Source organism: Aotus nancymaae, unplaced genomic scaffold (assembly GCF_030222135.1).
Source record: "Aotus nancymaae isolate 86718 unplaced genomic scaffold, 86718_ANA_hifiasm-v0.15.2.pri h1tg000016l, whole genome shotgun sequence".
Taxonomy (NCBI): Eukaryota; Metazoa; Chordata; class Mammalia; order Primates; family Aotidae; genus Aotus; species Aotus nancymaae.
The window spans coordinates 24,746,520-24,772,734 of NW_026988428.1; the positions used below are offsets into that span (position 1 = coordinate 24,746,520).

The 26,215-nt window shown below is 38.1% G+C and overlaps 2 protein-coding genes across 7 annotated transcripts in view; both read left to right on the forward strand.

Moving 5' to 3' along the window:
• Positions 1-5,466, forward strand: part of OSBPL8 (oxysterol binding protein like 8) — a 194,408-nt gene extending 188,942 nt beyond the window's left edge. For all 6 annotated transcript variants that reach the window (XM_064376957.1, XM_064376958.1, XM_064376960.1 and 3 more), the window contains 2 exons: positions 562-664; positions 1,257-5,466. In XM_064376957.1, coding sequence (XP_064233027.1) covers positions 562-664; positions 1,257-1,389 — 236 coding nt within the window. In that variant the 3' untranslated portion in view covers positions 1,390-5,466. The remainder of the gene's footprint in view (positions 1-561; positions 665-1,256) is intronic.
• A 3,348-nt stretch (positions 5,467-8,814) lies between these two features.
• BBS10 (Bardet-Biedl syndrome 10) lies at positions 8,815-14,501 on the forward strand. Its single transcript, XM_012441481.2, has 2 exons — positions 8,815-9,061; positions 9,444-14,501. The coding sequence occupies exons 1-2, from the start codon at positions 8,865-8,867 to the stop codon at positions 11,419-11,421; spliced, it is 2,175 nt and encodes a 724-aa protein (XP_012296904.2). The 5' UTR covers positions 8,815-8,864; the 3' UTR covers positions 11,422-14,501.
• The last annotated feature ends 11,714 nt before the right edge of the window (positions 14,502-26,215 follow it).

Below are 26,215 nucleotides of genomic sequence, written 5' to 3' on the forward strand. Positions count from 1 at the left end.
ATCACTATTTTTAAAGTGAGAAAGTTGATACTTGTAGAGAGATTAAGTAGGATATGAACAAAAATGGAAAGGAAAAAATGCATATGAGAGGGAATTTGGAAAAACGTATACAGCTTGCTGATTGGCAGTAAAAGTTTGCAAAAATAGTATCAAAAGGGATTTAAAGTTTGGGTAACTAAACACTAACAATAAAAAATTGAAAAAAGGGCTCAGGAAGTTGACTTCTTCAGATGTAGGCAAATGGACAAGGAACAGAAGGGAGTAATACCTTCCCCAAATTAATATATATTCTCTAATGAATTATTTCTGTTTTAATTAGTTAAAAAATAAAACTGGTTCCATCCAAAACTCAACTAATGTGTAGTACTTTAAATATATTTGTAGTGTTCTAGTGTTGCAATGATGTGTTTGAAACTTCAAAAGTGCAGAGTATTCATATTATTATGCTAATCTCTAGGCCACAAAAGCAAATGCCCAGGAAAACTTTTATTACATGAGATACATTAAATTGAACTGTAGATTATTTTTATAGTTTCAACTTCATTCTAAATGTCTTTTTAGCTCAATCAGTAAAACCAAGTACAAGAAGAAAGAAAGGAATAGAACTGGGAGACATTCAGAGTTCCATCGAATCTATAAAACAAACACAGGAAGAAATTAAAAGGTAATAATATACTGACAGTGACTATTCATTTGAGACCAAGTAGTAGTTAAGAATCCTGTTATGTGGGAAACCATATGCAGACTTCAATTTTTATAACATTTAGCTAAGCTAAAATAGAATGTTAGTCTCTATCACCTGATGTTTGACACTTAGGAAATTCCTCTAGCACTAAAATACTTGGAAAGGAAGGAGAGGTTGTTTTTTCTCTGAGGGTGGAATTGGAATCACTTTATTTTACTGCTGTAACATGCTAGGAATGTAGCTGGGTTGCATGTGGAGGTGGAGTTGTTTCTGAGAAAGTCAGTTAACAAAGGCCTCTGCAGTCCCCTCTGTGCATGACTAATATTTCATTGGAATGTACCAGTTGAAATATGGAAATACATCCATAACAGTGGGTAAATATTCACTCCCTGAGACCTGTAAGTATTCCTCTTTGCAGTCCCAGACCCTTCCCCCTACATGCCACCCCATGACCCAGCAACTAAAAATTATTAACATTAAATGCTCTGTGACTGTTTAATATCAAATTGTGGTTTCTATGCTAACATTTCTGGCAAATCGTTATAAAATTTGTTGTTGCTTATTTTTATAGAAATATTATGGCTCTTCGAAATCATTTAGTTTCAAGCACACCTGCCACGGATTATTTTCTGCAACAAAAAGACTACTTCATCATTTTCCTCCTGATTCTGCTTCAAGTAATAATAAACTTCATGTTCAAATAGTTCTCAACCATTGAATCAGTGAACTAGAAAGATCTGATTTGGTCTGGAACCAGTGTTCAAGTTGGTTTGGTCTTTATTAAAAATCACAATATTTCTAAAAAAAAAAAAAAACCTAGTAGATAAATGTAGAGGTATTGACTTTTCATATCTTTTATCTTCACACTGAAACAAGAGCTATCCTATTTGATTATTAAAGTGAGCTATGTGTTAAGTGCCAGGATATTTCTAGCTTTTGTGAGAATGTGTCTACATGTGAGTATAATAAACCCACATGTATACACAATTGTCTCTTATGTACTCTTACCTGACAGTAATCTGTATTCTATAGTATGTTCTGAGATGTAATGTTAACATTGTTCATAACAAAAAATGCTATCAATCTATAAATATATGTAATCTATTTTCTTCATAAAACAGGCACAAAACTTTTATCAGTAAGGAATTACAGATTGAGAAATGATGGAATAATAGACATAATTAGTTCAATACACTACTGTTAAAATCATTTGCAAAGTACTCAGCTCAGTTATCTTCTTAGAAAGAAAAGGTATGAATGGTCAAAATGAATATATTGAGAGAGAGAAATGGCAAATTGCTTTTTTTTAAAGTTTACACAAGATTTTTTTTAACCCCCAGAATTTAATAGAGATCCAGGTAAATATATATACTTATATGTATATCAGTATGAAAACACTGGTGTGCAACTACTTGGACTGATTATAATACCACCTTAAACACTTGCTGAAAAAAGTGTTGTCAAAATTGATTGCTGTCCTTTTTTCTTACTTTTGTTTTTCTTAGGTCAGCTGGTTCATAACATAGGCCAAATTCTAGAGATGTTTATAGGGCATTTGAAGTGATGGTAATTCATGTTTTCTCATTATGAAAACTTATTTTAGCTTTAGACCCTAGTGTGTTCAGTGAGTAAGTAGAATACAAAAAATTATAACCAATATTTTACTTTAAAAGCCAAAAAGAGAAAGGCAGTAAGAAAAGACACTGTGTGGTGGCCTGTATGTGTACATTAAGATTGGTTTCTGTAAAACATGCAATAAGTTGAGTATCTATGAAGAGTATCAAGTTCTGAAGTTTAATTTTTTATTACCCCCCTCTATTTTTAGTAACTTCTTTCTGTGGCAAAACCACAATTCTTTGAGATTCCTATTATTCAGGCTAAGAAAAACTTAAGTTTTTGGTTTCTTCAGTTTAATATTTTCACTTTGTATTTTTATATAAATATTTATATTCCTTGAGAGCAGTTTTTGCCAAGGTAGTTAAGTTTAGGAATATGTTGTTCTAAAATATGTCTTAGAATCCTGAAAGTATAGATTTTGAATTTTTTTTAAAAATAAAAATGAAGGTCAGAGAGAATAATTGCCCTGACCACATTTGCCTTTCAGTAGGAGGTGGCTGTGAAATAGTAAAATTACAATCAGTTATTTATGCCATGATAAATACAAGGGCTGATTGCTAAATTATGAAAGTGAAAATGATTATAAAAAGAGCCTGCTTTTTTCCCTAACCAATGTAGCTATCTTAAGTATTCTTAGGTTTCTGAGAAGAACCATTTCCCATGTTTTGTTGGCAAAATAACTCTGTCTTCTATATGTACATGTGAATTGATGTTTTAAATTGATAAAAGCATAAATAAGGCCTACCTATACTCATTATTTTCATGACATTAGAACAAATGGATTTTTGGTTATATTTCATATTTGTCAATGTAATTTTTGTATTCACATTCTGTTACATTCTGCCTATTCATTGATATATGATATATTGTAAATATTGTACAATTTGATCTTTTTTATGGTTTAAATTAGTTAATTACATGTAACTTGATTGGCTTATCACAAAAATCATTTCATCATTAAACCTTGATAACATTTTTTTATTGGTCACCCACCTCTTAGGACTTTGGTCTTAACCATGTGTGTGTTGTTTTCATTTGGTCCAGATAATATTTCATCTGTATGGATATCATCTAAGACTAAATAGGTAGTTGTTTTCTTTATTTTTAACATTTCTTTTTAGAGCAAATGTTATGGGTTCTTACCCAAAGAGTCAAAAACTATTTCTTAAGAAAGAGCAGGGTTATTCACGACTGTTTGTTATACACTAAAAGCATACATCTAATCTAATAGTCCTCTTACGCTTTTAGTTGTATGAGTTTCTTTTTATGAACTGAACACAAAACTCAGGAATTGGTGGCTTAATTTTAGATCAGTGCTTGTACTAGGCTTAGTTATACGAATCTTTAAAACACATAATTACTAACTTTGTAGCCATAACATGTAATTGACTTTGAATGTTATTTACCTGAAATTAATCTTCCTTCACACCTGAATTCATAATGTGATTTACAGTTCCTAGTTGTCTGAGAGCCTCACGAAGGTTTCTAGGACTTATGACTTTATGACCAGTTTTTTTCATTTATCAAAATTTTATTTTCTTACATGAAAACTTAATTGAGTAATAATTATTCACATGTGCATTTTCTTTTTAGCTGTTAAATGTACCATGCCATCATCAACGATTTAGTAAGATGTAGCTGGCCAAGGACATGTAAAAGAAAACAATAAATAGGGCATGTGAAATGTTAAGTTACAGCAATAGATATTTCACTTGTATTTCATTGTTTTGTATCACTTAGGTACGGTGTACTCTTGGTCACAGCTCAGTTGGCAACTGCGTTCCATTGAAAAGTTGGCCTTGTAAAATACAATTTTCATTTAATATTCATGCTGTTGTGCCTTTAAGAAAATATGTTTTGTCATTTTTGTGTTATAGAACCAATAAGATTCAAGGTGTTTATAGGCCTAGTTATCATAAAAGGGTCATTTCTGTGTCACTTTATTTCTTTTTATATAGCTATAGTATACTTAAACAATAATGCTATCTTTTATAAGGGTTTGTCTATTTACCTATTCTTTACTCAGACATTGATGTAGACTTGTCAGATTATTCTGAGTGTTGTTAACAGTGCCTTTTTGATGGAATTCACACTTTTTTGGCTGTCAACCTGTGCCATATACATACAAAATTTTGTGGAAGGCAGTTTTAACTTTTTGAAGAATATCTGTCAAAATTTAAGAAAACAAATGTATAAATTTCCAATTTTTCCAGTAGTTAGCATTTCTAGTAAGCAGTGAGGTTTTTTTGTTTGACATACAGTGATGATGGCATTATTGATAAGCCATACATGAGACTGCAGATTATACTGAATCATATTAAATGTACATAAATAAAATATTAGATTTATATCAAATTTTCCAATCTGAACCAGTGGGGAAAGCCCCACAGAAATCAGTAAGTTTACATTTCAATTTCTATCTTATTTGACTAAATGGAAAGAGAGTCTTTAAAATGTATAACCTGCCATTATGTAATTTGGTTTCATTTTATTCTATCTGTTGTGTGAGTTTAGTATGTTTAATTTACTTTTTGTTACTCTTACATACTGTTTTTCTTACAGTTTTTAATTGAAGATGGACTGTTAAAATTGTATAGGACCAGTGTCTTATTAATATGATTAATATATTTAGAAGAGCCACATGAAACCCATGACAAAATGAATGTGAATATTCTTTCTAAAAATTTAGAAAATTTTATCTTTTTGCATTTGTTATGTAAAATTGTTTTGGTTTTACAATATCAAATTTTATCATTTAAAGAAAAAAATGCCATGAAACATTTGAACTGATGAGCCACAGAACTTCAGTTGAATTTTTTTTTTCACTTTTTGGCATGGTAAATATACATCTGAGTTTAAATATTTTGTTTAATGGCCATTTATAAATTCAAGCACTACCACTGGTCAGTTTTGTGTGATAGAATAAAAATATGTTACCTGCAGTGTAAGTACAGCACACTGTCAAATTCTTTTCCTTAAGGTGCGTAGTAAATGTACAGATAGTTATAGGCCACTGTTTTGTAATGTAGTACATTTCTAATCTATTATTCCTAACCTATTATAACTGTTTGCAGAAAGAAAAGAATTGAATTTTTCTAATAATCTGTAAAATTATGCTAACTTCTATAAGTAGGCTTCTAAATAAAATTTTGTAAAAGAGCAAAGTGTGATCAAGTGACTTTTAATACAACATGGTGACTAAATTAGTGTTAATTTTTTTTAATCCTCCCTTTTGGGGGTGTAGAGATAGCTGCAAAGGATGGCAGAAAACTTGAAAGGGATTCAACAGTGAGAATCCCTGAAGTATGCTTTGCTTGGTGCTTTATATTCATCCTTCTTGAATACTCTATGAGAACCCTAAGTGGAAGTAAACCAGATTTTATGCATGAAGACACTGAGGCTCGGAGAGGTTGAAAGTCTTCAAAAGCTACAGAGTAAGACTGGTCGTCCACTCTTACTTAAGAGTTTGAATCTCTATCTCCACTGTACACTTAAATAGAACGCTAACCATAGGACTTCACTTATAAATGTCAGGAATATAATTCACTGCTTGAATCTCTATTGAATACTGTAACCCCTTTGTTATGAGTAGCACCAGAAAAAACCCCTACTATTAAACAAACATATACGAAATCCATATGAAAGGCTTTTTTTTCTCCTCAGATTACACCTATTAGTCCATACTGAGTTAATATCAGATGAGTTCCAAGACATCATTTCTCTCTAGTTTTCCTCCCACCCTCCTCTCTTCCCATTCTTGCTCTCTGCTCAGGGTCCAATGGCTTCTGGCTGTCATTTGGTTTGGTTTTATTAATTGGGGAGAAAAAGATAGGAGGGCCTGTTGGTTCCTTCTATCTTAGTCATAGCAATAAGGAGTAAGGAAAATAGCCCCTCATTGTCCAACCTCAGTGAAATATCTACAAGATCATTTTCTTGCTAATATTGGCATGTTTTGACTCTCGCAGATGATGTATGTTGTCCTATTATGCTAGTTGAATCTTCTGCATCTTACAAAATATCACTTATGGGAATAACGAACCAGGAGAGTGGTGACCTACCACAGTAATTTGGTGGGTGTATCAGGCATCTGAACCAGAGCAAGTCCATCTTGAGTAGGGGCTGGGTAAAATGAGGCTGAGACCTACTAGGCTGTGACCTACTAGACTGCATTCCCAGATGATTAAGGCATTCTAAGTCACAGGATGAGATAGGAGGTTGGCACAAGGTACAGGTCATAAAGACCTTGCTGATAAAAGAGTTTGCAGTAAAGAAGCCAGCCAAAACCCACCAAAACCAAGATGGCCACGAGAGTGAACTCTGGTTGTCCTCACAGCTACCCTCCTACCAGTGCCAGTGACAGTTTACAAATGCCATGGCAACATCAGGAAGTTACCCTATATGGTCTACAAAGGGGAGGCATGAATAATCCACCCCTTGTTTAGCATACAATCAAGAAATAACCGTGGAAATGGGCAACCAGCAGCCCTCAGGCCTGCTCTGCCAATGAATAGCCATTCTTTTGTTGTTTTTTCTCTCAATAAACTTGCTTTCACTTTATGGAGTGCCTTGAATTTCTTTCTTGCATGAGATCCAAGAACCGTCTCTTGGGGTCTGGATTGGGACCCTTTTCCTGTAACAGATGTACTATAAATATTTTAATGTTGAGTGCTAACTATGCTAGGCACTATGCAAGGTATAGTGAACATTCACCTCCTCAAAACCTTGAGATTTTTCTTTTATTTATGTTATATCCATTGTTTTTTTGGGCAGAGGTTGTTTTGTTTTGAGACAAGGTCTTGCTCTGTCACCCAGGCTGGAGTGAAGTGGTACAATCTCAGCTCATTGCAACCTCCCCTCCCAAGTTCAAGGTATTCTTATGCCTCAGCCACTAGAGTATCTGAGATTACAAGCATGCACCACCATGCCCTGCTAACTCTTATATTTTTAGTATTTTTAGTAGAGACAGGGTTTCACTATGTTGGCCAGGCTGGTCTCGAACTCTTGGCCTCCTGTGATAGCCCACCTTGGCCTCCCAAAATGCTGGGATTATAGGCATGAGCCAGGCCCATTGCTTTTAAAGATGAGAAAAGCAGAGATCAAAGAGGTTACTTGGTAAATGCCACAGGTAAGGAAATAACAGCAAACCCAGATCTGAATCCAAAGCCCATACTCTCAAGTGTGTGTGTTTTAGGCCAGGCAAGGTGGCTCATGCCTGTAATCTTAACACTTTGGGAGGCCAAGTCTGGACGATTACTTGAGGCCATGAATTCAAAACCAGGCTGGGCAGCATAGGGAGACCCTGTCTCTACTAAATGAAAATAATTGGCCTAGCAAGGCACGAAGTGACTTGGAGGTTAATGCAGAAGGATCACGACCTCAGGAACGCAGGGTTGCAGTGAGCTATGATCACTGCACTCCAACCTAGGCGGCAGAGTGAGAACCTAGTCTCAAAAAAAAAAAGAAAAAGTGTAATATAAGAGACAGCATTCTCTGTCAGGGGATTATATACAATAATCCCTGGCCAGTGTGTTTTTAAAGCATACTGTTGATCACCAACGTGACTAATGGATTTAAATCTTCACATTAGCCGGACGCAGTGCTTACGCGTGTAATTCCAACACCCTGGGAGGCTGAGGCAGGTGGATCACTTCAGGTCAGGAGTTCGAGACCAGCCTGGCCAACATGGTGACACCCTGTCTCTACTGAAAATACAAATATTAGCCGGGCACATTCCTGTAATTCCAGCTACTTGGAAGGCTGAGGCACGAGAATCGTTTGAACCCGGGAGGTGGAGGTTGCAGAGAGCCAAGATCGCACCACTGCACTCCAGCCTGGGCGACAGAGCGAGACTCCATCTCGAATGAATGAATGAATGAATCTTCACGTCATTTCTACTAAAGAAAAAGTAATGTATTTGTGGTGTCTAGAGTTTTACTGTGATACCTAAGTCTAGGGAATGTGTTAAAACCTCCGCAGCAGGCATAAAGCCTGCAATTCATGGCTGTGGCCAGACCCTTCGCACCTGTCCTGCATCTAGAAATTATTTCCGTGACGGTAAGGAGAGCAACTGGTGGAGAGTGTGGACAGTGAATCCAAGGCAGAGGTTTTGCCCTAACAAGCAACTTCTAGCAGGGGATGAAAGCCAGCCGAGTTCCAACCCGGGTGCCCTCTCCACGCAGGCTCCACTATCGTGTTGATTTCGCAAGTTTCTCCGGAGACTAAAGGATTTAGGGGCAGCTGACGCCACCGGAGGAAAATGAATTCACCTAGGGAACAGGGGAAGGGCTTAAGTTTGCACTCCAGGCACAGCTGCCGGAAATCCTAGCCTTTTTTTCTATCTTCGCGTACAGCGGGCCAGCTTACGCCAGTTGGCAAAGCGGCCCGGCATTTCCTCCTAGCGGCGGAAGGGCAGCGCTTTCGCCCAACCAAGAAGCCGTACTACCCCGACTTCTCAACCTGGCTTCCGGTTTTCTCCCCGCCTATTCCGTTTCCGGCCGTTCCCACTCCTGTTTTCGTCGGCCTAGGTGTTCCGCAAACTGGCAAAGAAGGGAAAGTGGCCCAGATGCTAAGTTCTATGGCCGCCGCAGGATCTGTGAAGGCGGCGTTGCAGGTGACCGAGGTGCTGGAAGCCATCGTGAGCTGCTGTGTGGGGCCCGAGGGGCGGCAAGTTTTGTGTACGAAGCCCACTGGCGAGGTGCTGCTCAGCCGGAATGGAGGCCGCCTCCTGGAGGCGCTACACTTAGAGCATCCCATAGCCAGGTATCCGCGTCCCGTACGCTAGCCCGTAGCTGGGCACCCCAGGCAGCCTCTGTGGTCCTCTTATCCCGTCCTGAGGCTATTCTTACTTGGAAAGACTGAACTCGGGTGAAACCGCTGTATGCTCGGAATTAGAACCCTGCCCAAGGGAACACTCCTGTACCCCAAATCTTAACCAGTTCCCAAAAACACTTTTTCCCTCTCCACCCAACTGTGGAATCTTGGGATAGGACAGAGGTTTTTTTCAAGAAAAGAAAATAAGAATGTATCAAATGAACAATACTCTTATTTTATGCCTATAGCTGTGAAAACATGGTTTTAACTTAATTTAGATGTGGGAAGCCAGCCTTCTGAAAATGAGTTGCTTTATTTCTTTTTTGTACAGGATGATAGTGGACTGTGTTTCCAGTCATCTCAAAAAAACAGGAGATGGTGCAAAAACATTTATTATCTATCTTTGCCATTTGCTTAGAGGACTTCATGCAATCACAGAGAGAGAAAAGGATTCTTTGATGTGTGAAAACATTCAAACGTATGGAAGGCATTGGAAAAATTGTTGTCGGTGGAAATTTATTTCCCAGGCTCTCCTAACGTTTCAGACACAAGTATTAGATGGTATTATGGACCAGTACCTAAGTAGACACTTTTTGTCTATCTTTTCATCTGCTAAAGAGAGGACATTGTGTAGGAGCTCCTTAGAGTTGCTCTTAGAAGCATACTTTTGTGGAAGAGTGGGAAGAAATAATCACAAATTTATTTCACAGTTGATGTGTGACTACTTTTTCAAGTGTATGACTTGTAAAAGTGGGATTGATGTATTTGAGTTAGTGGATGACTGTTTTGTAGAGTTGAATGTTGGTGTCACTGGCCTTCCTGTTTCAGATTCCAGGATCATAGCTGGGCTTGTGCTTCAGAAAGATTTTTCTATGTACTGCCCAGCAGATGGTGACATACGAATGGTGATAGTAACAGAAACCATTCAGCCTCTTTTTTCCGCTTCTGGATCAGAGTTTATTCTAAATTCAGAAGCACAGTTTCAAACATCTCAATTTTGGATTATAGAAAAGACAAAAGCAATAATGAAACATCTACGTAGTCAGAATGTAAAATTGCTCCTATCTAGTGTGAGACAACCAGATTTAGTTATTTATTATGCAGGAGTGAATGGTATATCAGTGGTTGAGTGTTTATCATCAGAAGAAATGTCTCTTATCCAGAGGATTATTGGTCTTTCCCCATTTGTACCACCACCCGCCTTTTCACAGTGTGAAATCTCTAACACTGCTTTGGTGAAATTTTGTAAACCTCTTGTTCTTAGATCAAGAAGATATGTTCATCTTGGCTTGATTAGCACATGTACATTTATACCACACTGTATAGTTCTTTGTGGACCAGTACAGGGTCTCATTGAACAACATGAGGATGCTTTACATGGAGCATTTAAAATGCTTCGGCAATTATTTAGAGACCTTGATCTAAATTACGTGATACAAGCCAATGACCAAAATGACACTGCAAGTCTTTTTATTTGTAAGAACAGTGGAGAAAGTTATCAGGTACCAGATGCTGGTAATGGCTCAATACAAAAGCCTTATCCGGACACAGTTGTAGAGAACAAAGATGAATTGGAAAAAACTCAAACATATTTAAAAGCATATTCAAATTTGTCAATTTCAGATGTAGAATTAGAAACAAATATTCCATATTCAACCCCCAAACTGACACCAGCAGATACATTCCAAACAGATGAAACGCTGAGATGTTTGTCTTTGGGAAAAAACAGGCTAATTGGTGATTATGAAGCATTACTCAAGAGCAGTTCCACTGCTTATTCAACAAGAGGAAACAGTAGAATAGAAATTTGTTATGAAAATTTACAGGTCACAAATATTACTGGAAAGGGTGGCTTGTTACCAGTGAGCTGCAAGTTACAGAATATGGGTACTTCCCCGAGTTACCTTTCCTCATCTGTGCCAGCTGGTTGTGTTTTGCCAGTAGGTGGTAATTTTGAGATCTTGTTACATTACTATCTTCTCAACTATGCCAAAAAATGCCATCAATCAGAAGAAACCATGGTTAGTATGATAATAGCTAATGCACTTTTAGGCATTCCCAAAGTCCTTTATAAATCTAAAACAGGAAAGGACAGCTTTCCGCATATGTATATAAGAGCTGTCCATGCACTGCAAACCAATCAATCCATAGTAAGCAGTCAGACAGGTTTGGAATCAGTAACTGGTAAATGCCACCTGCTAACTTCAGTTCTTCAGTGTTTGACAAAAATATTAACCATTGACTTGGTAATCACTGTTAAGAGACACCCTCAGAAAGTTCACAGTCAGGATTCTGAAGATGAACTATAATTTCGGAAGTTTCTAATTAACCAAACTTTTCATCTTAACTCAAGCCAAGTAAAGCAGGCATGTGACCACTGATTCTGAAGTCAGTTCAGTCTACTTAGGAAAATACCATAACTTCAAAAGTCTTTAGAAGCAGCACACTAAGGTCACCAGACGAGATGCAAATATTACATTACTTTATGGGACAAAACTAGAGGGGAAGCCAAGATTTGTCTAAGTGTGTCAATTTTTTCCCTGTTTTATGCCTCTGTGTCTCAGCTCTATGTTAGCCTATGTGTTTAGAGGAGGGTGTTCCTTTATTGCTCCTTTTTATTCTTCTGTATCTTTGTCACTCTAGCCCTCCTTCATCTTTATATGTTTAGTTTATAGAATCGTTTAATCTCGGATTTGGATGGGCTTAGTCTAATTGTTTATAATATTGAATATGTTATTTGCTTTATTTAATTTTCCCTACTCATACTTTATAAAGCAGTGAGTAAAAGACTCAAATTTTTTTTTCAAAAATCATAAAATTAATCTTTACTTTTATGTGGTCATTGGTTTATTGCCACTTCATTTGGAAAACCTTGGATAGATTTTCACCTTCCATATACCTTTGGATATATGTTAGTTGAAATATAACTGTGTATTGTGAACTCTTTCATTTCTTTAGTAAAAGGTTAATACTAGAAAGAATATACAATTAATACTTTTGATTTTGTCCTGACCCAAGAGCTTGTAAGGATATTTTAGGTATTTACTGTTTTTTTCTTATATTTGGTGAATAGCCAGAGTTCCACAGTAACAAATAATTTGACAATTTATATTTCTAATGTTCATTTCTAATTTATTTCATTTACAAATGTTCATATTTTATTTTAAAAGCTTATCAATGTAATACTATGCATTTTGCCATGGACAAGGACAGTGTCTTCTACATTTATTAGACTAATAAATGTGTTGATTAATGTATTTAAAAACTATAATATCACAATTTTTATATTAAATATAATTCTGGCTTTTTAAACATTTATGCTATATGATACATTATTTTATTTCTGTGAATATGGAGAGAATAAATTAGATCTTTTACCAAATTCATGGATGAATTTAAAATTGCTGCATAATTTTTTTCATTCTTTTTTTTAATTGTTTTTCAGGTTATTTGGTCACTTTGCTTTTTGTGTGGTTGTTTTAAATACTCCTCCATTACTGTAAGCATTTAATGACTTCCAGACATGCACAGTGCTTTGCATATGGTGAGCATTTAATAGGTATAAATAGTGACTAGTCCCGGAGCCCTTTTGTGAGGCCGGACTGGGTCTTTGTACATTTGGCACTTGTTCTAATATCTTACACACAATAGATGCCTGTTGAGGGCCTATTTGTTGAATAAATTAGTCATTTTGTCCTCATAGATGAGATTATAATTTCTATAAACTTTCATGGGCAAAGGATCTCTTTTGGGGAGGAGCAGAAAGTGTAGAACAGATCTACAGAAAGTAATCCTTTTTCTTTTCCTTTAAAGAAATCTCTCAAAAATAGTGATAACGCTTTCATGGATTTATCCTTATTTACAGAATAACAGTAGGGAGTTTACATTCCTGAGCTAGATAGGAAAGCTGTTTTAAAAATGTAATTACATTGTATTTATACCCTCCACCACAAAGGACGTGAAGTGACCTGCAATAAGAACAGAACACCTCCACCCAAGAAAAGGAACAGACAAAATTACAGTAAAATCTGAATAAAAATTAAAGAATCAAGACCAAGGAAAATGTAGAGACAAGTTAAAATCAAGATCATGTTTCTATTTTGTACTGCTGCATAATGAATAATCCCAAAACTTAATTTTTTTGAATCATTATGTTATTTACTTGTGGTTCTGGGGGTTGACTGGGCTTAACTGGACAACTTCCACTGTATTCTATTGTTGGAGCAGTCATAAGTATCACCTGAGGTTCAAGGGAGACGTATGCAGGCCCCACCACTCAATGGGAACAGTGTCAATGTCACATCATAAGAGCATGTGGGATGGGATATATTGAGGCAGCTATCTTTGGAAAATACAATCTGCTACACCATGGGAGGGAAAAGACAAATACACAGTAACTTCTCAGCTGCGTTTCTTTTTATTATTAAGTTGCATGTCGATCTACCTCCCACAAACACATTTTCTCCAATAACCTTTATAGACCTTCTTAATTTTTTCTCATTGGGCCAGCATAAGCATTTTTATTTTCAAAGCAATAGACACTAAATAGTTAAACTTGAACATCTTTGAACTGATTCAGCCCAGGATGCTATTTAATCATGTTATACAGGAAGTGCCATGTTACCCACATTTCAGACTAAAAGGGAAGGGGAAGAATGCAGTTTGAGCCTGAACTTTTATCAGAAATTACCCATCCCCTCCCAAAAGAAGTAGAATATGTGTTTCCCATCATCACAGCTTAGCAGAGAAAACAGAAACTGCAGTTCGCAAACCATGTATATGTAGTTATTAGTTGCAACTTTGTAATAGCAAAAGATTGCTAACAGCCTAAAGGCTAGATGGATTCACAAAGTGAGAGAAGCAATGAATTGGAAGGTGGAGGTTGGCGGGGAGATGCCAATCTGGAGGAGGTGGGAAGATTTCTCAGTGTCATTTTGATTTTTGAACCAATTGAATATTACCTATACAAAAATGAAATAAAATTTTTAAATAGATCAAGGGCAAGCACATAGAGAATACTCTCCAAATAGTAATAAAGTAATAAGGACCCTGATCTAAGGAAATGCAGGATCATGTGGAAGGAAGACTATGTTAGAGACACCATGGCACATAAGTAGAACTTTGACAATAAAAGGTATACACCTAAAAAAAAAAAGGAATATTCTCTTAGCTGTACCTGGCTCAGGATTGTCTCACCAGTTGTGGAAATATGAGAACATTTTCACTTGACAGGCTGCAGAGAGGTGTGAGCTATGGAAGAGTGCCAGCAAGCAGTGTAGCGTTTATTCTCTTGGGGAATTTCCACAGTGCAGGGTCTGGCTCTCCCTTATGCAGACTCACCAGATTTTTGTCAACACACTGATTATGATTTTGTTTCAGGGGCTAACTCAAACTAAGTTTGTGAATGTGATAAATTTATTTACAGTGAGAACTCTCCCAGGAACCAGAATATTCCAAGTCCATATGGCCAGTCTTTCCTTTATGCGTGGTCCTATATGGGAAGTCAAACAATAATCAGGTGCTTGCTGAATAAGCATGGAATCAGAACAAGAGAAATCAAATGAAATGTATGATCCTCTTTCCAGTCCATTCATGCTCCAGTTCCCCAAGGCACAGTCCTTGCCCTCCTCTACCTACACTTGGTTTTTAGGAGAGCCTATCCATCCATGGCTTGGGTGCCAATAGATGCTGATTATTCCATATTATGTATTTCCAGCCTAGACCTGTTTGAATTCTCAACTCATTTATCCAGCTGCCAACCCAGGCTCCATTTGGATCCTCACCCTTAATGTGCCCCAAATAGAATTGCTGTTTTCCATATCCTAACCCTAGCCCTCCCACTGTCATCCCGTCTCAATGGCATCACCCACCTCACGCCTGCTCAGGACAAAAACCTAAGAAACACATCGACTTCTTTTCACACTCCACAGCCAATCTATCAGCAAATCCTGCTGGCTTCAAATACAAAACGGGTTTCAGAGCCACCCATTTTTCACCACTGCCACTCCAGCCCAAACCACTTCACACCTGCAGTAGCTCATAATGGTCTTATAGTTCTCTAGAGTGGTTTCCCTCAACTTTATTTAAAAATTTATACCCACAAAAAAGTTGAAAGAGTACAGTGAACCTTCATCTAGATTCACCAATTAACACTTTGCCCCCTTGGTGAATTTATACACATGCACACACACACATTTTACTGAACCAGTTGAAAGTAAGTTGTGGAAATCATTATACTTCATCTTTCAATACCTCAGTATATGTTCCTTATGAATAAGAAGTTTCCCCTACGTGACTGATTCTTTTGAAATGCAAATCATGTCATATTTCCCTGCTCAAGGTCCTCCAATGGTTTTCCTTCACACAGAATGCAATCCAAATTTGTCATAATCTACAAGGCTTAGCATGACCTGCCCTCCACCTATTCCTTAGATCTCATTGTCTGCCAGTCTCCCTCCAGCTTGCCTTCCATCAGTTACACTTACTGTCTCCATCAGGACAGGTTACACCATACTGAGATATCCCCAAACCTCACAGGCTTAAAACAGTACAGTCAGGCATGGTGGTGTGTGTCTGTAGTCTTAGCTACTCAAGAGGCTGAAGCAGGAGGATCTCTTGAACCCAGGAGTTTTGAGTCCAACCTAGGCAACATAGCAAGAGCCTATCTCAAAACAAAAACAACCACAATACTAATATTTCTTACTCAAATTACGTGTCTACTAGAAGACAAGTGATGATTCTGTTTCCTTCCTTTCTGCTAGATCTGGGCTGATGGAGCAGCCACTATCATGCATTAGCAATCATCAATCATACCAGAGAGGGAAAAGTTGTAGAGCATCGTACATTGCTGTCTGTAAATGGCACATATTATTTCCACTTACAACTCTCCAGAACTAGTCACATGGTCCTGTATACAACTACAGAAGAACCAGGTGATGCAATTCTGTCTTGTGCCCAGATGGAGAGAGAACCAGAATATTTGGCAAACAACACACACACAAACACCAAACTGGCCTTTCTGTTTCCACAACACTAGTTTATTCCAGCCTCTGAACTTGCCACTTCCTGTTCTGTCAGCTTATAACTTTTTTTTTAACTCTGATCTTCGAATGGCTCTCTTCCTCACTTTGTGCAGCTATCTCTGCTTAAATATCACATTCTTAGCAGTGCCTTCTTTGATGTCCTATCTGAAATAAAATACCTTGTTTCCTCCCCAAGACCTCCCTCCTTCCCTGTATCTTCCTACCTCGTTAAGCTTTTTTTTTGCACAAACTTGATGCTATTGGTGTATGGTTTATTTTTTTAATCGACTACCTTCCCCACCAGAATAGAAATGGGATTTTGACTTATTCACATCCATATCTCCAGCATGTAGTCTAATGCCTGATGTAGTAGGGACTGAATAAAGTTCAGTGAATAAATGAAGGAATTAATGGGTCTAGACCAATTGAAAAGCCTGGCTAAAGCTGCCTTTTCCTGAGCAGTAATTGGATGGATCCCACCAACATTTGCCTCAGTGACTCCATTTATGTATACTTCCAATGTTACTTAAATTCTGATGGACACAATTTTTAAAAATACCAAATCACTGCAGAGTCCCACCAGCTTGGAAACCATTCTGTCTTCCATAGGTGACTTAGCATGTCTCTGTTCTAAACAATTATTTGTTAATTTCAAAGAGTATGTCTCAGTAAGAAATTTTATTTCCCAATTCTTGCCAAAAGTGTCACTGTAGTCCCATGTATTGATGGCATATTGTGGTTGAATCACGCTTTGCTTAGGTTAATGATGTGGTAAAATATGCATAATTCTTACAGTCTCTGTCATTCACGTTTTTTGGAAGCTTGTATTTAACAATAAGGAAAAGAGGTGGGGGATCCTCATCCCTGCCATCACCAACTGCAGATCTTATTATAAAGAGACATTTGGGTGAGAACCTCCCTAATCACTGCAGCCAAGGTTCTTGTGCCTGACACCTACTTACCGATTGGGTGTGTGCAATGAACTACTCATGGGTGTTTCTCATGAACTCCATTGACTGTGTCCTAACATAGGGAAATCTGGCTGCAACAAGAGAAATGTCTTTTTTTTAAGTAGGGAGCTCCCATGATATATTTAATCATCATATATTTCTGAAGAGTACATTTATGCAAACTTCTTGAGACTTCACTTATTTTTTCTTTGCAATTCTTTTTTGTACTTAATAGACTCCCATACTGAATTCCTCTAATTTGTATTAGTGTCTTACAATTTAATTTGCAATGTTAGTCTTAATAATTAGTTTGAGGTTCTTATACAATCTTCCAGATAGTAATTCCTACATAAGCATTAACCAGTGATAACATGGGCATGAATTGAGAAGGGAGTTGTCTAATCTACTCCTTGAAAATACTTTGTTGGTTATTTGGGGGAATAAATTTCTGTCATTTGCAATATTTTACTCTAACTCATTTGAGAAGTGGGAGAGACAGAGATCTTTTATATATGTATCAGAGGAAATAGAATGAACTGCATTGTTGAAATAGGGATGTTTTACAGATTGTATTTATGTTTTACACTTTGAAGCATGGTGTAGTGAAAAAAACAGTCTTGAGTCAAATAGATCAGTGTTGCCATCCTGGCTCCACCATTTACCAGTTGTGTAACTTTGGACAAGTTACTAAATACTTCTTCTAAATACTAAATACCTAAATATATAATGAATATATAATGGTTAATACTGTCAACTTGATTGGATTGAAGGATACAAAGTATTAATCCTGGGTGTGTCTGCGTGGGTGTTGCCAAAAGAGATTAACATTTGCTAATGCCAGCATGGACTATGGATGTTACAGTTGTAGCAGAAATGTGTTTTGGCAGACTGTATTTTTCTCCGTATTTCCCTACTTCGTCTTAACAGTATGACCTAGACAACACTCCTCTCATACAGCAGTGGAGTCTGTGTCCCCTCCTGTTAAACCTGGATGAGCCCTTGAGACAGCCTTGCCTGATTAGACTATAATGAAAGTGATACTGTGTAATTTAGATTATGAATGGTAATATTGAACCTCCTGAATCTGTTGAACTCTTGCTTTTGGAACTCAACTACCATGCTGTAAGGAAGCTCCAGCAGCCCAAAGAGAGGCCCACGTAGAGAGGAACCAAGGTCCCAATTCATAGTCCTGGAAAAATTTCCAACTAATATCTAAGCACCAAGTTTCTAGTCATTTGAGTGAGTCTTTGAAGTGGCTCCTCCAACACTCAGAATTTATAAATTTTCTTCATGTGAGTTCTGCCTATTCCCACCTAAAATAAGTATATTATTACAGGAAGAAAACTTTCCTGTTATATTTTAAGAATTTGATCTTATGAGTAAGTCAGCAGGTATATTATTCAGCTGGAATGCACAGGTAGAGCTGCACATGTTGTCAAAACATTAACATACTTTTGAATTGGTTTCATAAATAGCTGCTGTCTTGAGCCTCCCAAGTGCCACCATCCTTTCCCACATCTTTTCCTGCCATCCTGGCCTTACAGCCCCTCTCCCTAGACCCTTTGGGTTACCCCACAATTCAGGTTAATGCCTGGCTCAACTGAGGGACTTCCAGGGATTCTGCCTCAATTCTTTGGTGTCCTGTTTAAGAATTTGGAATATCATTCTTTAACACTGTGTGTGTGTGTGTGTGTGTGTGTATGCGCTACATTTACGTGATCATGCCGTATACACTATTTTTCAGTGCTTTTATTTTTTTTGGCCTTTCTGCTTATCTCTCCACTCTCTTCTGCTCCTCCCTTCTTGTTGTGCCCCAGCCACCACCCCTTAACCCAAGTAATCCTGTGAAATACCAGGTAGTGTTCCATACATTTCACTATGCTGCTTATAAAGTCATATGCAAGCATGTACGTCCATATTCATATCTGTTTATTTGGATCGTTTTTGTCTGTCTTGGTTGAGATTCCTCTTTGCTTCTTGTCACACTCGCTGCCCCAGGGAAGGCAAAGGGACTTATTTGTTGGGTTGGGTGGAGGAACAGCACATGTTTGGCTCAACATTCACTTCTTTCTTTCTCTTAAAGAAGGAGAGCATGGTCAGCTTTACTGTCAAAGGCCTGAAACAAGAGTCAGTGCTGCTGGGGACCATGACTGTATTTGGTCTGACTTAGAGATGGAGCATGGACCAGCCTGTTTGATTTGGCATAAGCATTATCTGAAGTTACTGTAGTTTTTCCAACTCCCTCAGCTTGACTCCCCTGTCTGCCTCCCAATGGGAGTAGAGTTAGTTATTGGTTCCTCTAAAATGCCATAATCAATAGATATCACTAGCCTTATTTTTGAGACAGGGTCTGATTCTGTCACCTAGCCTGTAGTGCAGTGTAGTGCAAACACAGCTTGAACTTTTGGGCTCAAGTGATCCTCCACCTCAGTGCACACCACCATGCCTAGCTAATTTTTTAAAATTCTTTGTAGAGATGAATGTCTTGCTATGTTTTCTAGGCTGGTCTCAAACTCCTAGCCTCAAGTGTGAGCCACTGTGCCCAGCCAATAACCCAGTTTTAAATGCATTCACTGGAATGGTCTTAATTTAGCCAAAGAAACCCAAATGCTGTTATTTGGCATAATATTAAATTTTTTTCCAGCCCCAGAATGAATTGAGACTCTAAAAAAGCCAAATTATTGAAAGAACCGGTGTTCCGTGTTCTGTGCCACTGAATAAAAACTTCTTGATTAAACCTACTGCACGTATAGGAAGGTGAAATCAGAGACAATATCTCCAGGTTGCAATCCCAGAGCTTGTCAAGGCCCAGCAATATTCCTGCTCTTGGGTACCATGAAATTCCTTTACTTAAGCTAGCTCAAAGAGTCTAATACTTGTAAGGAAGGAAACCAGTGAAAATGCTTTAATAAAGAAAATAAAAAGTATTGGGGTGATTAGATGGGAGGAATATTTTATTAATTTGATTAGGAAAACAGAAGGAGTAGGGGAAGAAAGTGGAATGAGTTATTCCAGGGTGATGGGATGAAGACACTAGGTCTAATTAGGGTAGATGAGAAAACCACGAAGCACCAACCATATAAATAGCTTACAGTGGCTAATTAGGTATGAATAGAAGCTACGTCAAAACGCTCATTAGTTAAATGCTGCCAGGTTCCATTAAGATTGAATATGTCCAAAAAAAGACATATGTAATCAAAGTAGTAGTAGAGAATATAAATTTTAAATTCAGTGTGTCTCATGTTCTGTTTAAGAAATCTTCTTTGCCTGCTCCAAAGTTTGGGCCTTTGAAATGGTAACTAAGAAATCTCAGAAAAATACTGAATTTTGGCAATTTCTTCATAAATACAAAATAAAAATATTTAAATATATTCTAAATAATATATAAATGCATATAAATATTATATGTAAAATCGAGCAATCTAGTATAATCCATTCACGTTATGAAAACTATTTTACAATACCGTAATGATGAACTGAAGAAAAAAGTCACTTTCAAGCTATCTCTTTTCTAACTTATAACAAACTTGATTTGATCTGTTCTTCCAACAAAACATCTTCATGGAAATTCTTTAAATAGAAAAGCACAATTAAAATTCTTCATTAGAATTGCCGTTTTACTTACCATTCTCTCAAATTCCTCCAGTCAGCAGCTTCTCTGGAAATACAGAAAGCAACCTCCTGGCACTGTAACATGAACCAATCTGCAAAGATTTTATAATAGCACAGTGAAATGACTTTTGCATTTGCCGTACTAAGCATCTTTAGTATGCCATACTTAGTACTGCCATACTAAGTAAAACATATGTATGGCATGGGAACATGGGCTTTAGATTTGGATCCTGGATTTGCCATTTACTAGTTGTGAGACCTTAAACAAGTTACTAAAATTTGCTGTACTTTCCTCATTGCTTCTTCCAGTTCTGTATTGTGTAACAAATTATTCCCAAATCTAGTGGCTTGAAATAGCAAATGTTTATTCTCTCACACAGTTTCTGTGGGTCAGGAATCTGAGAGTAACTTCAGTGAGTGGTTCTGGTTCAGGGATTTTCATAAGGTTGCAGTCAAAATACTGAAGACCTGAGAGGCTAAATGATCCACTTTACTCAGTCACTTAGCTGCTGGCAGGAAGCTTCAGTCTCTCACTCTGTAGGCATCTCCATGGGGCTGCTTGATGTGTTCACACGATATGGTAGCCGGCTTTCCCCATAGTGAGTGACCCAAGAGAGAACAATGCCTTTTTTGTTTTGTTTTGTTTTGCTTTGCTTTGGAGACAGAATTTCACTCTGTCGCCCAGGCTGGAGTGCAGTGGTGCAATCTCTGTTCACTATAACGTCAGCCTCCCAGGTTCAAGCAATTCTCCTGATTCAGCCTTTAGAGTAGCTGGATTACAGGTGCACGCCACCACGCCTGGCTAATTTTTGTATTTTTAGTAGATATGGGGTTTCACCATGTTGGCCAGGCTGGTCTCAAACTCCTGGCTTCCAGTGATCCACCCACCTTAGCCTCCCAAAGTGCAGGGATTACAGGCGTGAGCCATTGTGACTGGCTGAGAACAGTGGCTTTTTTTTTTTTTTTTTTTTTTTTGAGATGGAATCTACCTCTGTTGCTCAGGCTGGACTGCAGTGGTGCAATCTCGGCTAACTGCAACTTCCGCTTCCCCAGTTAAAGCGATGGCTCCTGCCTCTGCCTCCTCAGTAGCTGGGATCAGGCACATGCAGCCATGTCTGGCTAATTTTTCTATTTTTAATAGAGATGGGGTTTCACCATGTTGACTGGGCTGGTCTCGAACTCCTGACCTCAGGCGATGTGCTCTCCTCCCAAAGTGTTGGGATTGCAGGCATGAGCCACCGTGCCCAGCCAAAAACAGTGCCTTTTAATGTCACTCCTGCTGCATTCAATTCATGAAAAGTGAGTCACAGAGTTAGCTCACACTTTATAGGAGGAGAATTAGGCTCCACTCTTTATTAGTGGGAGGAATGTCAAAGAATTTATGGATTTAGTTTAAAGTCATTAAGTCAGTAAAACAAACAATATCGACCTTATTGCACCCTCGAAAGGGTCAAAGGTAAACATCTATAACAGTGCTGGCTTGCAAATATATATACATTTACTGAGTCTTCATTGAGTACCCTTCTGGCCTGCACACTTAGGATTAAACCATGAGCAAAACCCTCAGAGTTCTTGTTCTCATGAAGCTCACAGTTTAATGGGGAAGATTGACATGAATCAAATGTTACATAAATAAATATAAAATTGCTGCCTCGATAACATGCACAGTGCACAGTAGAGGGATTTGATCTAATCAGGAAAGCTTCCCTGAGCAAACGATGTCGACACTGAGATCTCAGGGTTAAGAGTTGATGGGGTGTAGAAGGAAGAGAAGAGAGTTCTAGGTGAAATATTTGACAGGCATGAGACTTGTGGGTGAAGGCATGGAGAGGACAAGGCACTGAGGAGGCCAGCGTGGCTGGGGCAGGGGAGGCTGCACATGGACATGGGAGAGATGTGTTAGTTCATTTTCACACTGCTGATGAAGACATACCTGAGACTGGGAAGAAAAAGAGGTTTATTGGACTTACAGTTCCACATGCCTGGGGAGGCCTCAGAATCATGGTGGGAGGTGAAAGGCACTTCTCACATGGCAGTGGCAAGAGAAAAACGAGGAAGAAGCAAAAGTGTAAACCTCTGTTAACCCATCAGATCTCGTGAGACTTATTCACTATCACAACAATAGCATGGAAAAACCAGCCCCTGTGATTCAGTTACCTCCCACTGGGTCCCTCCCATAACAAATGGGAATTCTGGGAGATACAATTCAAGCTGAGATTTGGGTGAGGACACAGCTAAACCATATTAAGAGGGAACAAGGAGTCAGTCCTCACCCTACTTATCTGTCTCTAGTAAAGGAAGAGAAGAAAACATTTTATATGCTTATATGAAGTCAGTGGTGTCCAGGGAGTAGAGTCTGGGGTAGGGATTAACTATGAAGGGACATGAACGTGCTTTGGGGGATGATGGGCTGTTTTGTATCTTGATTGTGGTGATGGTTACGAAACTGTATGTGCTCGTCAGAACCTGTAGAACTGTGACTTAATAAGGTAATTTTACTGTAAGTAAATTATGCCTCAATAAACTGGACTTCTTTTTTATTGTACTTTAGGTTCTGGGGTACATGTGCAGATTATGCAGGATTGTTGCATAGGTACATATGTGGCAATGTGGTTTGCTGCCTCCATCCCTCTGTCACCTACATCTGGCATTTCTCCCCATGTTACTGCTCCCCGACCCCCCCCCCCACAGCTGTCCCTCCCTTGGCTCCCTGCAACAGACCCCAGTGTGTGATGCTCCTCTCCCTGTGTCCCTGTGTTCTCATTGTTCAACAACCACCTATGAGTGAGAACCTGTGGTGTTTGATTTTCTGTTCTTGTGTCAGTTTGCTGAGAATGATGGTTTCCAGATTCATCCATGTCCCTACAAAGGACACTAGCTCATCATTTTTTATAACTGCATAGTATTCCATGGTGTATATGTGCCACATTTTCCTTGTCCAGTCTATCATTGATGGGCATTTGGATTGGTTCCAGGTCTTTGCAATTGTAAACAGTGCCACTATGAACATACATGTGCATGTGTCAAAAAAAGACACTTTCGTGCAGGCACTTTAACGAGGGGTATCATAACATAGTGAATTTTTCTATGATACGGGTTTTGGATTTCATCCAAACAGCTGTAATTCCTGTCATATCAAAAGAAGACTGTCTTCATGAGGTTTAACCTGTCTAATGGTTATCTTCAACTAAAACTCCCCAGTCAATGATACCTCTGTGTGTGTGTGTGTGTGTGTGTGTGTGTGTGTGTGTTGGTGGGAAAGATAAACACATCTCAAAGTAAATTAAATTTGGTAGAGTTTTGGGTATTAAAATATTTTTATAACCTTGCAAACCATAAAGGAAAGGAACATTTTAGTGGTAATGAATCAAGTGACTATATAATATAAATGCTCTTTTTTGGTTGCTTTGTTTTTATTCTGAAAAGGGTGCTGTATGAATACAATTCTAAGATCAATGATGCTTAACAATGGAATTTAAAAGATTATTATTTTGCTACAAAACCTGTAACAGATATGAAGCAAAACAGGTTTTCCTAACTCAGAAGCTGATAGAGTACTTGAGATACTATCCTTAGGCAAGACACTGATGCCATTAAACTCTTGTGAAATTAAAGATTTGAAAGGAACATTGATCATTGCAGCATTGGACTTCAGCAGCTGAGCTCTCAAAGTTTTCAATTAAGATGTTGTTAATCAAAATGAAATGTATAGTATTCCACATATAAATATGCCACTATTGATTTATTTATTACAAAGCAATGGGAGTGACAGCCTACAACTACACAGAACACTGTGAATGGATTTCACAGATAAAAGAAGCCAGGTACAAAAGTGTATACTGTATGATTCCACCTATGTAAAGTATCAATCCTGGAAAAACTCATCTGTTCTATTGCAAGCTAGTGCAGCAGTCCACCTTGAAGGGCAGTGGGAGGACCTAGTGACTGAAAGAGAGCATGATATGGATTTCTTGGTATGAATAATGTTCTGTTTCTTTTTTTTTTTTCTTTTTTGCCTAATACTCTTGACTGAATTCCAATGTTCTGTTTCTTTATCTGGGAGCTGGTTACGTAAATGTGTTCAGTTTGTGTGTTCATCAAGCTGTACACTTATATGCATTTATATATATGTATGTTATACTTCAATAAAAATGTATTTTTAAATAAAAAAGAAATATATGTCACAACAGCAGAAGACCATGTCATAAAACAGAAAATTAGGGCCGGGTGCAGTGGCTCATGCCTGTAATCCCAGCACTTTGGGAGGCTGAGGCAGATGGATCATGAGGTCAGGAGATCAAGACCATCCTGGCCAACATGGGAAAACCCGTCTCTACTAAATACAAAAAATTAGCTAGGCGTGGTGGTACGTGCCTGTAGTGCCAGCTATGCAGGAGGCTGAGGCAGGGGAATCACATGAACCTGGGAGATGGAGACTGCAGTGAGCTGAGATCATGCCATTACACTCCAGCCTGGGCAACAGAGCAAGACTCCATCTCAAAAAAAAAAAAAAAAATTAGGACATTAGACTATACTTTCTCATTATCACAGATTCCTCTAACAAAAGGCTGCTATACACTTGACAACAGAACTGTCCTCCTATCTGGGCAGATGCCCTCTTTGGTTATTTAAAATTTTTTTTTTTTTTTTTTTTTTTTTTTTTTGAGACAGAGTTTCGCTCTTGTTACCCAGGCTGGAGTGCAATGGCGCAATCTCGGCTCACCCGCAACCTCCGCCTCCTGGGTTCAGGCAATTCTCCTGCCTCAGTCTCCTGAGTAGCTGGGATTACAGGCACGTGCCACCATGCCCAGCTAATTTTTTGTATTTTTAGTAGAGATGGGGTTTCACCATGTTGACCAGGATGGTCTCGATCTCTTGACCTCGTGATCCACCCGCCTCGGCCTCCCAAAGTGCTGGGATTACAGGCGTGAGCCACCGCGCCCGGCCCTAAAAAATTTTTTTAATTGACAGATAAAATTGTATGTATTTACTGTGTACTACATGATGTGAAATATATATACATTGTGAAATGACTAAATCTAGCTAATTAACATGCATTACCTTACAGAGCTATTTTTGAGATGAGAACACTTGACATCCACTCGGCATTTTTCAAGAATACAATATATAATTAATTATAGTCATCTAGTTGTACAGTAGATGTTTTCAGCTTATTCCCAACCACCTTATTCCCTGTAACCATCATTCTACTTTCTACCTCTATGAGATTACATAAAAGCAGACTCCACATCTAAATGAGGTTACGCAGTATTTGTCTTCCTCTGTCTGGGTTATTTCATTTAACCTAATGTCTTCCAGGTTCATCCATGTTGTCACAAATGACAGGATTTCTTCTTTTTTATGACTGAATAGTATTCAGTTGTGTACATATACCACGTTTCTCTTCATTCATTCCTGTATTAATGTACACTAAGGTGGATTCCGAATCTCGGCAATTGTGAACAGTGCTGCAGTAAACATGGAACTGCAACTATCCCCTCAACATGCTGATTTCATTT

Bases quoted from the DNA above. Each gene is read 5' to 3' on its own strand.
- BBS10 (XM_012441481.2), top strand. From the start codon at position 8,865: ATGCTAAGTTCTATGGCCGCCGCAGGATCTGTGAAGGCGGCGTTGCAG. The intron at 9,062-9,443 runs GTATCCGCGTCC...TTTTTTGTACAG, and splicing joins TTAGAGCATCCCATAGCCAG to GATGATAGTGGACTGTGTTT.